At 42.5% G+C, this 15,461-nt stretch overlaps 1 protein-coding gene across 1 annotated transcript; it reads left to right on the forward strand.

The window, feature by feature from the left end:
- Positions 1-1,911: 1,911 nt before the first annotated feature.
- Positions 1,912-14,833, forward strand: PYROXD2 (pyridine nucleotide-disulphide oxidoreductase domain 2). The gene is made up of 16 exons (XM_087725705.1): positions 1,912-2,072; positions 3,078-3,097; positions 3,304-3,397; positions 3,484-3,557; positions 5,018-5,173; positions 5,354-5,507; positions 6,457-6,518; positions 6,738-6,835; positions 7,273-7,414; positions 7,711-7,845; positions 9,656-9,728; positions 10,397-10,553; positions 12,419-12,573; positions 13,195-13,301; positions 13,582-13,702; positions 14,405-14,833. The coding sequence occupies exons 1-16, from the start codon at positions 1,943-1,945 to the stop codon at positions 14,473-14,475; spliced, it is 1,749 nt and encodes a 582-aa protein (XP_087581831.1). The 5' UTR covers positions 1,912-1,942; the 3' UTR covers positions 14,476-14,833.
- Positions 14,834-15,461: the final 628 nt, after the last annotated feature.

The following is a 15,461-nucleotide window of genomic DNA, read 5'->3' on the forward strand; positions in this document are numbered from 1 at the left end:
CTTTAAATACAATTTCAAGGAATCTTTCAGGTGTCACAAGAACACGTACACAAGCACCATATTCTCCCGCTTTGATTTACAAATGTTTGTAAAAATTTATCCAAAAAGAGACATGAACATAATGATAAAGCAGGAGAAGCCGCTAGGAAGAAGTTGCACCCCACAGCTCTGCCAGCCACCAATCAGCTGTCCTTGAGCAGGGCTGTGAGTATGTCCAGTACTTTCTGCCAGGAAATGGAACAAAGGAATGGTGGCAGAGGAGAAGACTGGAACCTGAAGGGTTAGGCGGTGACCACTACACAAGCATGGTGTTGCTAATGAGTGTTTGCTGCTTCACCCCTTACAATCACCTGACCTACTGGCAGGATAGTCAGCAGAGCAAGTCAGATTTCATAAGTCTGGAAACTGCCATAAATTGAGCACCACTTAACACTGTCCCATACATAAGCTGACAATGAGATGAAGGCCATTTGAGGGGGGCAGTGCAGAATAAATTGGTGTATGTTGGTACATGGTTAAGATGCAAATGAAGACAGCTGGGCTGTGTAACCAAATGAGTCCGGAGCGAAGTCTAGCAGTAGAGCAAAGGAAATCTGAGGAGGTGAATGCAATCTTTAGCCACAAGAAAGATCTCAAAAGAAACTGCCCTTCCCACGCTAAAGAACCCAGGAAGGACTGAGCATGCTCAGCAGCATCAACCTAGAACACTCTTGAAAGGCGATGGAAGGAAGAGAAAAAGGGATCTTATGTGGAGGGAGACATAACTGATTCTGAATGTGATGCAACATTTTGGTTTGGGTTTTCCTCTTGAAATAATGTCAATGTGCTGCAGTTAAAGGTTTGCAAGAATAAAGCAATGGGATATATTCTGCATTGGCATTCGCCGGTAAACAATCTGTTTTAAACACTGGGGAAAAAAGCCCTTTGTGGGCAGATTTTCATTAACGCTGGAAAGCAGAAATATTCTTCCAACCACTTAGAAGGAAGGGTGGGGACTGATAACACAGAAGCATGTGAATGATGGCCAGAGGCGAGCGGAGTGGAAGATGTAATTATACCAATAGATATCAGAAGTTAATTATTTCTTTAAACGCTTGACTGGAAGCCCTCTTAATCTCAGCTGCCTGCAATTGTTGGCAATGGCTGTGATTATCCTGCTTTTTTTGAGGGGGAGGGCAGCGATCTGCATTGCTGAGAAACGTAAGAGAGTTGATGCTTCAGTTCTGCCTGGATCAGGTCGTCTCCTGCTTGGTTGCAGGCAAAGGCTCTGAAGATTTTGATTTCATGTTAGTATGTGCATCATTGTACACCACCTTTTCTGCCACTTAATTAAGTTCACCCTTAGGGCTTTCTCTGTCCCTTGAAAACAGCCTTCCCTCAGGTTGTGTGTGGTAGATGGAAAATCTGGAGCTGAATGGGGCCGAAAGAGAAGGGTCCCGCCCGGGTCAAGGAAAAACCCCTTTGTGTGGGTACCTAAAGCGCTTTTGAGAATAGAGTTTCCTGGTTAGTTCACATTTCCGAAGCGCGAAAGGTGATATGAGGTCTTGGAAAGAGACTCGTTAATTATCCATCCATGATCATTACTATGTAACGCTGGGAGGGGCGAAAGGTGTTTCTGAACTGCTCTGTATCGGGTACCAAGCTGATTTGGTGGACTTGATCTGAGTCTCGAGCTGGAAAGCAGCTCTGCTTTGGATTATGTCACAAATAGCTTTCTCCCTGCTTTGCTGGAACACCGCGTTGTCACTGGTGAAGCATAACAACACGGAAAGATTTAAGCAACAACTCTCCCCGCTCTCTGTACTACTGACTTGTGCCTTTGGGACGGTTTCCGGGCACCTCCCCCTCCCTCCTCTTCCCCGCCTCCCTGAAACGTCGTAGGACCTCCCCGGTTTCTTCCCCCGAAAGTGCGCTCCGAAATGCAAAGTTCAGTAAGTGTAAAATGGCAAGCAGGCACTGTCGCCGCCTGGGCCCGACTGGCATTCGCCGGATTTTGGCGGGCTGTAGGGCAAACTATTCGCGGCCTGCAGCCTCATTGAAGCGGGAGTACGATGCTGTCGTGATCGGGGCAGGTGAGCGTCAGAGGAATGAAGCCCATTTAACACATAGGGGAGGGAAGGAGGCTCCCCACGGCCAGATATGAAGCTGGCCCTCTGCCCAGGTAGAATTGCCTTGGTTTGGAGGCGGTGGCGATCTTGGCTTCAAAAGTCTTCCTTGACATGCAAAGATCAAGCATTGAAGTTTTAAACTAGAAAGTATTGGCCATGCAGTCCTGTAGCCCTTTAAAAAGTAAAGCTTCCTGGGAGCACCTTAGACTCCTGCAATTATCTTGACAACAGTATGAACTTAGTTTGCCAGTGTTGCCTTCTAGGATGTTTTTCTACTTCCCAGGTATTTTCTAATAGTATCCCAACCAAGTGTTGCTGCTTCCCAATATTGCATATTTATCCGGAGTTCTGTATTGTCCTTTAGGTATAGCATCTAAGCAACCTTGGCTGATCTCAATTAAGCAGAGTCACTTTTGGTCATTCAAAAGGTCAGGACTAGACTAGAATGTTAAAAAGCCACCTCATTACAGTTGCTAAGAAAACACTCTGAATGTAATCTTAAAAATCAAACAAGGTTTGGAGACTTACTCTAATTCTGTGCCAAACATATTCAGGGATCGGTGACCTCTGGTCATTTAGATCAGTTTTTCTCCAGCATGCTGGCTGGAGATTTCTGGGAGTAAAATCCACTTGTGTTAAAATCGCCAAGATTGAGAAACACTGGTTTAGATACTGCCAAATTATAATCTACAGCATTTTCATTCCTGACCTTGCTGGCTGCAGGTGGCTCAGGTGTGGCAATTCACTTGCACCTGCAGTCCTCAGTGCTGATTTTAAATGTTTTCATATAATCTGTTCTTAATTGTACTATAAATAATAACTTTTCAAATGAATCTTTTTTTTCCTTGAGGACCCTTTCAGGGTTGAGAAAGGTGACAAAATGCTTGTATAAATAAAATAAAAGAGCACCTATATAAGAAGAAGCATGTAATGATAAGTAGCTTTTCATTCTGGGATATCTCTTCACAGGACACAATGGACTGGTTGCTGTAAGTACTGAGGGTGATGAGAAGAGGTGACACTTTACATCTGGCATCAGCTAGAACGGCCCCAGGTGCTTAATCTGTACTTGGGGAGAATCTGTTCTTCCACTGGGGATATTTGGTCTTATAATTATGAGGTTCTGCAGCAGGGATTCTTGGAAGGCAGCAGGTGGGACTATTCAGGACCAAGTTAATACTCACTGCATCCTCAGGCTGCTTATCTACAAAAGGGAGGGTTGAAAACAGTAGTGCTGGAGAGAAGATACATTGTGGGAGGTGCTGCAGTCACTGAAGAAATTGTCCCAGGTAAGAGTTAAACCTATCCAATATTTCCCTTTCCCAAGCATATAAACTTCTGCTCCTTGGTATACCTGATCTCCACTATTCTGCAGGCTTTCACTTCTCCAGAGCCTCTTACCTACTCAGTCTGCTGAGACCCCAGATTTACACTGAGCTGGAGCTAAAGGTATGGATTGTGCTTTGGATAGCTTGGTATTGTTTGGTATCTTTTTTCCAAATTGTCATTCCCCCCCACCCCTTGAAATCTGTTATATCCTGATCCCAGATCTGGCATGTTGTGGGTCCCATTGACTGGGGACCTTCATTTGGTGGATCCCAGGAAGTGTGCCTTCTCTGCTGTAGCACCTGCCTTCTGGCACATTCTTCTTTCCCCTGAATTTAGATTAGCTCCATCCTTTTTTTTTTTGACATTCATTGGTTTTATTTTCTATTTGTAAAATTTATTGGCTGCCCGTCCTACCTCAAGGTAACTGGGAGGTTTACAATCATAAAATAAAACTATATAAACTAAAAACATAAAAAGTTAATACAAAAAGCCAAACATTGTGGCCCAATTAAAAGATGGGGCGAGCAGGAGCAGTATTTTTTTGGGGGGGGGGGTAGCATTTGCTGTTAATCTTATCAACCACCTCCATTGTGATACTGCCCCATTGGAGCCCCAAGCTAAGGTCTTTAGGCTCTTATGGAAGGTCAGGAGGGTTGGAGTTAACCTCAGTGTTTGTGTGTGTGTGTGTGTGTGTCAGTGTTCCAGAGCAGTGGTCTCCAACCTTGGCAACTTTAAGACCTGTGGACTTCAACTCTGGGAGTTGAAGTCCACAAGTCTTAAAGTTGCCAAGGTTGGAGACCATTGTTCCAGAGGGCAGGTGCAATGGCAGAGAAGGCCCTTTTTCTGGACCCCTCCAGCCTGAATACTCAGTCTGGCAGGGTCTGCAGCATGCCTCCTCAGTTGGCACGGGTGGGCAGGCCAATCCCAGTAGATGAGATGGTCATTCTAGAAGTCCCTCAAGTTTTGACTATGTTATCAGGCCTGGGACTCCTAGGCAACTGGAACTTGCTCAGATGACTCCATTATTGAAGTGGCCATTTTTTCTCTTCCTGCTCTTATTATTTGTGGTATTTTTTAATATTTGTTAATTTGTTTTTATATTGGACATTTTTGTTTTTATTTATTGTATTATCTGATTGTTGTTTGCTGCCCAGAGTTATACATATGCCCATTTCACTTCTGTGAAATGGGCATATGTATAATATATAATATATTTAAAATAAATACGTTTGATTAACATTTCAATAATCAAGGAAGCAAATTGTTGAAATCCGAAACCAACAGATAATAGGTTTAAAAAAGGAACCTCTTCATGTTGAGGAGTTTAACAGGAATTAAGTCCCAATATGTTTGATGAGGTTTACTCCACATATAAACGTATTTAAAAGACTGCAGCCTAAATTAGCTGATGGCCATTTGTACAATTGTTGTGGTGTAAAGCGATCATTCCTCCATTGTATGCCAGGAAAGGGTCATTCTGGGACCATTGTATAACATATGCTTTGGCATAGTCACCTATATGTCTGAGCGCTGTACACAAATCTCCCTACTGCATGTGTGTGATAATTCTATCCTTGCAGAAACATGGCTTAAAAGTGCTTCTACGTGACCCATACGCCTTCACTCCAATCCTGGAGGACAGCCAGGGTGGGCAAGTTCCTCGCTCGCTGTTGCTGGGGAACAGCATGGCTGAGACACAGAAACAGATTGCCCAGTTCTCCCTAAAGGATGCCCAGGTATTTGAGGAGAACTGTTCTTGGAGGCAGAGGGGAAAGGAGCATAGAACATATCACAGCCACATGATATAAGAAATGCAAGAAGATACCTAAATATTTGTGGTGCTTGGGGTGTTGATCTGTAGGAAAAGGCTTGCTCTAGAAATCAGCTGAATAGTTTCTCTTCCTTCATTTTTGCAGGCTTTTCCCAAGTATGAGGCGTTCATGAACCGCTTGGTGACAGCCATTGACCCTCTACTTGATATCTGTCCAATGGATGTAGCTGCACTCACCCGGGGCTCCTTGCGTCAGCGATTCAGGGCCTTGGTGGGGTTGAGAGGCCTGTTCCGTGCAGGTGAGAGACAGGTGGCCCAGGCCCCGACATTTGTGACACATACCCAGATTTCTCTTCAATGGCTGCTGTGTTGAATTACGTAGATGATTAGAATCTCACTCAACCACATAGACTTTGTACTTGAATTAACACTCTCTCCTCTTACCTTGCTGTAAGGTAAGAAGGAATAAATGGGCTCTCAAGGCCAAATATATACCCTAGATTCCTTTTTTGCAGCCCTTAAAGAAATTCTGATCACATTTACTAAAATTTGGCACCCAGTTTCCAACAATTTCGAGAAGGAAATATGTGGACACTAGCATTGGCCGTCAAATCAAACCTAGCCTCGCCCACATGTGTAACCTTATCTAGCCCAAAAGCATTTTAACCAAAGATTCTATCTTGTTTCTATCTTGGAACAAAAAAACTACCATCTAGCCCTTGGAAACTACATTGGCTGATAAATTGAGGGCTGCACTCATTTGCACACTTAGTTGTACTAATACATGTGTGCACTAATGCCCAAAGAATGCACATACAAGAAGAAGACTATGCTGTATTAGTTAAGATTACTTTGCATATTCCCTAAATTTGATTGTTGAAAACAACATTTTCATAAATTGAAAATTGGCACTAACATAATAACCTCTGGAGGAGTTTGTGAAGATTTTAAGCAGCAGGCATGGCATATCACCTGTATATGAACAGCAGTGGAAGATGAGAGAGAGAGAGAGAGAGACAGAGGGAGGAGAGGAGTTTTCCTGATATGATCTTTTACTGGAGATCTTTTGCAGCTATAAGTCTGTCTTTGTGCGGGATGCTAAATAAAGTAGTTTCCCTTTTTGTTCTATATTTGAAAGGCATGAATCACCTTATTTATTTGTTTATTTTCTATAGCTGTCCATCTCAAACAAGTGACTCTGGGGGAGGGGGACGATGACGAACAATAACCTTGTTTTCTTCTGGCCAGGATTTGCTTTGGGAAAACAACTTCCACAGTATTATGAGGTTCTCACAGCTCCCATTTCCAAGGTGAGTGGCACTGGTCAACCTGAAATAGGAGAACTGTTTGCACCGCTTTTTAATTTTATAACCGTATTATCTCCTTCGTTCAGGTTTTAATTTGAACTGTAAAAGTGGCCTAAGATTAGCCTAGCACCTGTGGGTCAGAGGAAGGCAATGAGTAAATAGAATTTATACAGATTCCTTCAGGGGTTCCATACAAGCTTGTTTCTCATTCTCTTCTTGCAGATTTTGGATTTCTGGTTTGAATCAGAGCCCTTAAAAGCAACATTGGCCACAGATGCGGTGATCGGTGCCATGGCTGGTCCACACACACCAGGCAGTGGGTAATAATATTGTTCTTAATTCTTATTGCTGTTTTCCAACTTAACTTCTCCTTCCTATCTCCGCACATAACATTTCTTATATCCTTTCGTATTCATCCCCAGCCTTTATACCTTGTTGACAATCAGCAGCACTCTATATACCAGCATTGCTAGACACAAGGACAATAGCTAGTAAGTTATACCAAGCATCATTACATTTTATTTCTATAATACTCTACATTTTGGTAAGCCCTTGGGAAGTGAAGTGTTATTATTGTAATGCACACAATTACTTCAATGCATACAGTTATAAAGACTAAGCTGTATTTGAGGCAGAAGACTACAGAAGGCATACAAGAAAGACAAACCAAAGCTGCTGGCCAGCATCTACATTAAAAATAAAACTGCAGCCATCATAATATTACTTGGCAGTCCCTAATTTTTGTCCTTTCTCATAGGTATGTTTTGCTGCACCATGTCATGGGAGGATTAGAGGGGCGCAAGGGTGCTTGGGGTTATGTGTCTGGTGGCATGGGGGCACTTTCTGGATCCTTGGCTCGTGCTGCAACTGCACTTGGGGCTGAGATCTTTACTGATAAGGTGAGTAGATTGATCAAATCTTGTTCCGAGGAGTGCCGAAAAGGCCTCCAGGAAAGAGGACAAAGAACAATGAAACAAAAAAAAGAGGCAGCAGAGGCAATTGTTGACTGTTACGTGGGGAACTGGGTTCTGTTTGATCCACAGGGCAAGACACAGTTATTCAGACTTGGGTTTCTTTATGGAGGGGGCAACCTGAAGTCAGGAATCCCTTCTACTACTAGATTAAGTGGACAGTTTTTACTAACCATTGTGAGAACCTATACTTACTTGCTGGTTATTTTCTTTTTCCTCCTCAGGCAGTTTCCCAGATTCTCCTGAGTGCTGATAAGAAGGTTCAAGGAGTTTGTCTCCAGGATGGAACTGAAGTGAAGAGCCACTTGGTGCTGTCCAATGCATCTCCACATCATACCTTTTTGGAGCTGACTCCACAAGTATGTTTAGTTTTCTGACAAAACATGGAAGACCTTGGGAGGACTTGTTAGAAAACCATCACCATCACCTTTATTTTTCCCCCCCTTCTCTTAAAAACCAAGGTGCCTAGAACTTGACCCAAATATTTGATGGATTTATTTGCATTCTAGTTCTGGATAAGCAATATGCATCTCTTGCAACAAGACCCAGAAGAAGGCAGTGACTACAATTTGCCTAGAAGAGAACTAGACTATGGATTCTCAGCCAAATAAGCTTGTTGAGAGTTCCTTCAATTGATATAAGAGAAAGGCTGATAATGGAAAGAGGAAGGCATTCCAAAAGGAAAGGGAGAGAGGTCTGAGCCATGTGCTCCCAGTATAATTTTCTCCATCTTCTTCCATTAGAATTCCAACTAATGCCTGGCAAATGTAAAGAGTGCCACAAGAATCTTAAGGAAGATTCTTCTAGTTCTATTAGTGTGTATTGATTAATACTTTTTTCAGAGCAGTGGATTGCTTTCATATTAAACCCTGAACCTCTGATTGTATTGTATTCCAAAAATGGATACTGACTAGAGGCACCATTTTCTCTGCCATAAAGTAGCAATAGCAATAGCAATAGCAGTTAGACTTATATACCGCTTCATAGGGCTTTCAGCCCTCTCTAAGCGGTTTACAGAGTCAGCATATTGCCCCCAACAACAATCCGGGTCCTCATTTTACCCACCTTGGAAGGATAGAAGGCTGAGTCAACCCTGAGCCGGTGAGATTTGAACAGCCGAACTGCAGAACTGCAGTCAGCTGAAGTAGCCTGCAGTGCTGCATTTAACCACTGCGCCACCTCGGCTCTCGGTAATGAACTGCCCTATCTGAGGTGTCAGTATTAACTGAGATCCTCTTTAGTGTTTTTAATTCACTAAAGATGCATCTTTTTCCCTCAAAAAAGATGCTGAAAATCTGGGTGCATCTTATACACTGAATACAGCATTTTTTTGCCTCCCGAAACCCTACCCCCTTCACCAAAATGGCTGTGGATAGTCTTTAGGAGGCTCTCAGAGAGCTCCTGGGGGCTGGGGAGGGCAGAAATGAGTGAAAAACAGGCTGTTTTTTGCTCAATTTTGCCCCCCCTCAGCCCCCAGGATCACTCTATAAGCCTCCTAAAGGCTATGCATGCCCCCCCCTTTTTTTACAGAAAGGGGCCAGTTTTTGCAAAAAACAGGGTGTTTTTTGCTCATTTTGGGACAGGCACCCCTCCCAGGAGCACTTTACAAGCCTCCTAAAAGGCTATTCGTGCCCTTTAAAAGGGGGGGGGCGTTTTCATGAAAAACGGGCTGTTTTGGGGAGTTCTGCAGAGTGCAAAAACTTTTTTAATTTGCCTCTTCAAAACCTTGGTGCGTCTTATACTCTGGTGTGTCGTATACTCCAAAAAATACAGTATATCTTAAATAATTTTCCTGTACATAGAAAGTACAGGAACTTTTTTTTTATGTTGTATGCCGCCCTGAATCTTTTGGGAGAAGGGCAGCATATAAATCCAATAAACGAAATGAAACAAAACGAAACGAAACGAAAGTACGTGATATGGCACTTTATCATGCCCCTTGATCAACTGCTACCATTAGGACAATTGTCATACTGTATCTATCTAAATCTGAATTCTTGGCAACTGCATGCACAAAGGGGGTGAGTGGCTGTGAGTGCCAATCATATATGCATTCTTCATATAATAGAAATATACTGTATGAAAAATGAGAAAAGTGAGTTTGGGCAGTTAAACTCCAAACTATTTTCCAATTTGCTTCAAAACCAAGCACCTGTTTCTTCTTTCTAGGAGCATCTGCCCTTGGAGTTTGTACAAAGAATCTCACAGTTTGACACACGTTCTCCAGTCACCAAGATCAATGGTGAGGACTGTAAGGCAGTGAATAGGTGAGAAGCTTCCATGTAAAAGTTTTAGTGGTACAATAATTTCCATGATCAACAGGCAGATTTCTCCCTATCTCCTGGGTACATTTAATAGGGCCAACTGAAACCTTACAGAACGGATAACAAATTTCTGTTCTTCAGGCTGGCTAGTACAAAAAACACATGAAGAATAGAAAAAGCAAAAAAAAAAGGATAATCTTTTGTTCTTCCAACTCAATTTCTCAGATAATTGGAAGTCTATTTTTAATCCAACCCCACAACTTTAGGGGCTGGTGATTTAAAGAACAATGTTGACAAAGTGGGAACCAATGGCTTTCAAGCTAGACAGAACAGTTTGTAAACACTGATCAAATGTCCCAATCTCAAAGGAGAGAAGAAAGCAGCAAAAGTTTTGTAGAATTGAAAAGGTAGGACCAAAAGGCCTAGAATTTAAATCCTAAAAGGGAAATTACGTAGGACTTGATTTCTGTTGCAGTAGGTAGGTGTTCTATTTTATCTGCAATAAATGACTTATCTATCTATGTTCTGTTGTGAATTTGTGTTGTGAGTAAATTCCTGAATGTTGTATTAAATATCTGGAGAACTGAAATTTATTGCATTGCCTAGTGTTGTTTATAACATCAACTTTTACTGCCCGTATCCTCAGTGGCTGTGGATCGGTTGCCCAATTTTTTGGCAGTCTCAAACACTACCAGCAATGACCCCTTGCCTCACCATCAATGCTCCATCCATCTCAATTGTGAAAACACTCATGCCTTGCAACAGGCCTTTGAAGATGCTTGCAATGGGAGGCCCTCGAGAAGGTATGATCAGCAATTCTGAGTGGTTTCAATAGAGTTAGGGATGGAGAAACAACCCCCCCCCCCCGGATATTTCCAGTTATGTTAGATTTCAGTTCCTATAATTCCCAGCCAACATGGCAAAGAATGGTGATTGAGAATCATGTAAACTGAGGTCCTCTTAGCTTTGAGGGAGACAACTTTATAATCTACCTTTTCCTATCCTGTCAAGTAACGATAATGGCTACAGAAGAGAATGAAGTCAACTCAATTCAAATATATGAAATTATATATGCTAATATATGCTACTATTACTTAATACATATTTAAAACTTATGGTTGGACCTGCTCCCAGCTATCCTTTTAGGTAGCCTTTCTAATAATCAGCCTGGAAGTGCCCTGCAGTTAAACTTACTATTTTCCTACACTTGAGAGCACAGATTTTAAACTGTTAACACAGATTTCACCTCTCCAGAGTGTCTAATCTAAAACCCTTATCATGCTCTAATCCAGGTCTAATGAGAGGAAGCTCATTTTGTAGAAAAACAAATATTGTCAGATTCTTTTCTGGTAAGTTATATGACTGTGAATTTCATATGCATCTACACAGTTTCATTAGCTATTTTAGGCACTGCAACATCTGTCAGGCTTTTGTTCCTGTTATGAATGTAGTGCAGAAATTCTAATTTAGATGCACATTCTGCATTGCTGGTTTGATCTTCCAGTGCCATCTCTTTGCAACAACAAAGAGTTTGCTGGTGTTTCCTGTTTTTTCCATCTCTCGGTATTATCATTTATTCAACAGTTTTAAGTGCACAATACCATTTAAAATCCAGAATAATAATTCACCTTGACACTCAATCTGTGCTTTGTGTAGAAAGGAAATTAACAGCCCAATTATATGCTTGTTTACGCACTAGAATTAAGTTCATGAAATTACTGAGGCCAACTCCCAAATAAATTGTATGTAGAATTGCATTGTTCGGTTATCGTATACTATTTCAATCCCATAATAAATAAAATTGGAATATTAGGCCTTATGCTGGAAATCATATACTCCAGATAAGATGATATCTATTACCGATAATGAAAACTGCCTTTTTCAAATTTGTATTTTCTTGGTTTTGTGAGAAGAGCAAATGGGACCCAGAACCAAAAAAAAGGTGGGTGGAGCTCTTGACCAGCTCTTGACTGTTTTATCTGCCATCTGTCCAATTTCCTTCTGGTTTCCTCTTCTATTGGTCAGAAGAGCTGAAATTGCTTCTAGTATTTGCTAGGAATGGGTGATTTTTTTTCTCCCTATGTTGCTGAATTTCAATTCCCAGCACCCCCAACCAGTTTGATTAAAGATGATGCTGGAAGTTGACATTCTGCAAGAACTGGAGTGCTGCTACTTGTTCACCTCTGGATTTATGTGTATTGTTTTCCGTGAGTTTTTGCGGAGTCAGTATATATTATGAAACAAGTAGGACTTTGTCCTGTCACGTTATCCTTCAGTAGACTTTAGGTCTTCTCAAAAGATTTGTCTCAAGGCTTGGGCTATCTCCTTGGCTTGGGGCCAAGTACCTCATTTAGTTCCCTCCTGTTAGAAGCTGCTGGCAGGACTGTATTAAGGCAAGTCCAGCGTGTTAGTATAAAACCAAGGCATAATCCGAGCAGCCACAGAAAGAGAACTATCAGCCAGTGACTCTGGGGATAATTTGATTTGATTTGATTTGATTTATTGCATTTCTATGCTGCCCTATTCCCAGAGGGACTCAGGGCGGCTCACAAACCAAAGTAAGGGGGGGGGGATACACACAGGAGGAAAAACAACGGACAAACAACTACAACAATTTAAAAAAAACACTCAATAAGAGTCACAGGTTGCCTTCTTCCTTCTTGTTTAGGCCCATGATTGAGATGTGCATTCCATCGGTCTTGGATCCTACCCTGGCTCCCCCAGGCTGCCATGTGATTTCACTTTTTACTCAATACACCCCCTATTTGCTTGCCGAAGAAAAACAGTGGGACCCCCGTGACCGTGAGGACTATGCCAATCGAGGTACAGCCAATGGCTAAACACTGGCATGGGAGTAATCTTGGTATAAAGGGCAAGTCTTGCATTTACCTAAGGAGCATCTTCCATTTGGAAGAGTATCTCTCCTTTTCTACTCATGCATGCCTTCTCACTATATCCTTGACAAAATGTTAATTCCCTTACTCTTTTAGAAGGATTTATTGCTCTCAGTTGCTGTTTCAGTACACAGAGATAACCTCTGAGAACAGCCATGTGCATTTCCTGATGATGAACAGGGAAGTTCTTGGGATGAACAGGAGCCTAGCAGCAACTGAGGGGTGATTTAATCACAGAGCATCCCTAGCTTTATGTTCTTGAAGGTTTGCATTCCAACCCGTCTAAAAGGTAGCTGTTGGGGGGCCACCTTGATAAATAATGATTGATTTGCCTTGAACCAGAAACAAGGATTTTATGCTATTCGGCCAATGAGAAGACTGTCTCATACTATATCAGACCATGGACCCAACTATTTAAGTGTCTTCAACAGTAACTGGGAGGAGATTCCAAGATTAAAGATTAGAAGTTCTTCAGTACAACCTGGACATTCCAGAGATTAATGTTGGGAAGTTCTGTTTTACTCCTACCAGATGTCTTCTCTCTCTGTAGTATTTGACAGTGTTGAAGCCTATGCACCTGGGTTCAAGGCATCCATCATTGGCATAGACGTTTTAACACCTCCAGACCTTGAGCAGATCTTTGGTCTACCTGGTGGGGTATGTATTTCTTGAAAATCACCTCCCATCAATTTAGGAGACTATATAGCTTGATTCTGACACAGTAACTTTGTCCAACCCACCCACCCACCCTCTTACAAATTACCATAAGGATTTTTTTATATATATACTTTCTGCCTTTGACTATAAAATGGTCTTGGAAATCTATTCTATGTGCTATTCTTAGAATCTGAATGTGTAGAATCTCTACGCTGGGAAATGAACAAGGATAAGACCCCCTGTCTCTTCAGCAATGTCTGATACTGCCTCTGACTTTCAGAATATATTCCATGGAGCCATGTCTTTGGATCAGTTATATTTTGCCCGTCCAGTGCCAGCTTACTCCAGTTACCAGTCTCCAATCCAAGGCCTATACCTCTGTGGAAGCGGTGCTCATCCTGGTATGTCTGGGGGTTCCACCACAAAACCGCGCTCGACTAAACCGCGCCCGATTAAACCGTGTCGCTGATGTCATCAACAGGGCGACAACAGCGCGGAGACAGAAGCACGCTGTAAACCCTAAACCTAAAATTAACCCCTAAACCTAAACCTAACCCCCCTAAACCTAATCCTAAACCTAACCCTAACCCTTAACCTAACCCTAAACCTAAACCTAAACCTAACCCTAACCCTTAACCTAACCCTAAACCTAACCCTAATCCTAATCCTAACCCTAACCCTAACCCTTAACCTAACCCTTACCTTAAGTTGAATCGGCTTGCTTTCAAAGCGCTATTTAAAGCGCCCTTCTTTCTCCGCGCTGGCTGTTGTCGCCCTGTTGATGATGTCAGCGACGCGGTTTAATCGGGCGCGGTTTAGTCGGTTTTGACGGGTCACGATGTGTGGGAGGGGCAGAGTGAGTGGTATATGCAAGGCTGCAATTAAAAAAAAAGATATAAAAGATGTTTGTCCATAGTGTCATTATCAGAAGCTTGATTTCTGCAATATAGTCCTGGAAGGGGCTGCTAATTGGGCTGAAAGAGTTGGGGGGTCATTTGTTCAGGCCTGCCTGCCAATCACAAATATTTCTAAGAGTGCTGGCATTTTACTTTCTGTTGTAGTCAAGCCGCTTTCTACCTTCAATGCCTGACTTTTCTTCCTAGGAGGAGGTGTGATGGGAGCAGTGGGACGCAATGCTGCTAGAGTAGCCTTGGAGGATTTCAAGCATCTGTGAGCCAATAGGATGATTTACTGCATTGGCTCAAAAAGAGAGAAATCTGGGCATTCTCCAATCCAAGCCTTTGAAACGAACTCTCTTATCTTTAGCGTTTGGGGGCTGCTTTACTAGCGTCCTCTCATATTTTTTTCATCACAAATTACTCAATCTGCCACTATGATACATTTCTCCTGCAGTTACATGGTCACTAAGTAAGTAAGAGCCACTGCTGTTTCATGTGGGACACAAAAACGTGCTGTAAAAAGCACAATGGCTGAGCTTTCCTGGCAAATCTGTTTCGACTTTATAATCAACTAACATGCTTTCTATGTTGTATTATTTAACCAGGAGTTTGTCCCTCTATCTCAGTGTTTCTCAACGTTGGCAACTTGAAGATGTCCGGACTTCAACTCCCAGAATTCCCCAGCCAGCATTTGCTGGCTGGGGAATTCTGGGAGTTGAAGTCCGGACATCTTCAAGTTGCCAACGTTGAGAAACACTGCTCTATCTTCTTCCACAACCTATTCATCTTCTTTGGATGACTGAAGGGATGCACACTGCTATAGTTCTCCTATACTTAGAGAGATGCCTAGAGCCATGCGGGAAGGAGAGCCCACGGGGTAGCTTTTCTCTCCGGCTGAATGAGCCAATTATACTGAGGTTCGTTTAGTTCAGATTGTCTTGGACTGCTCTTTAGCAATTTCTTTTCTTCCAAAACTCCCAGCTGTGCTATTTATCTTGCTTTTTGCTTCTTGACCTGTGAAAATGCAGCCATTCTGAAATGCTGCTCCTGAGAACCAGTTTATAGCGTAGATGATGAGTCATGCTTTCCAGAGGATCAAAACCAAGGCCAGGTTGTTACAAAACCGCCTCAGCAGAGGGTTAAGGAGAGTCTGCTGCCATTCATGTCGTCTAACCTTGTGCTCCCCATCCAAAGCCAGATATGCCTGACCGAGCCAGCGTCCCAGAGCGCCATATTTCTCACTAGCAAAGAGCAGCTGCTT

This window comes from Thamnophis sirtalis, unplaced genomic scaffold (assembly GCF_051295495.1).
Source record: "Thamnophis sirtalis isolate CommonGarterSnake01/CBP01778 unplaced genomic scaffold, rThaSir2_p1.2 scaffold_11, whole genome shotgun sequence".
Classification (NCBI taxonomy): Eukaryota; Metazoa; Chordata; class Lepidosauria; order Squamata; family Natricidae; genus Thamnophis; species Thamnophis sirtalis.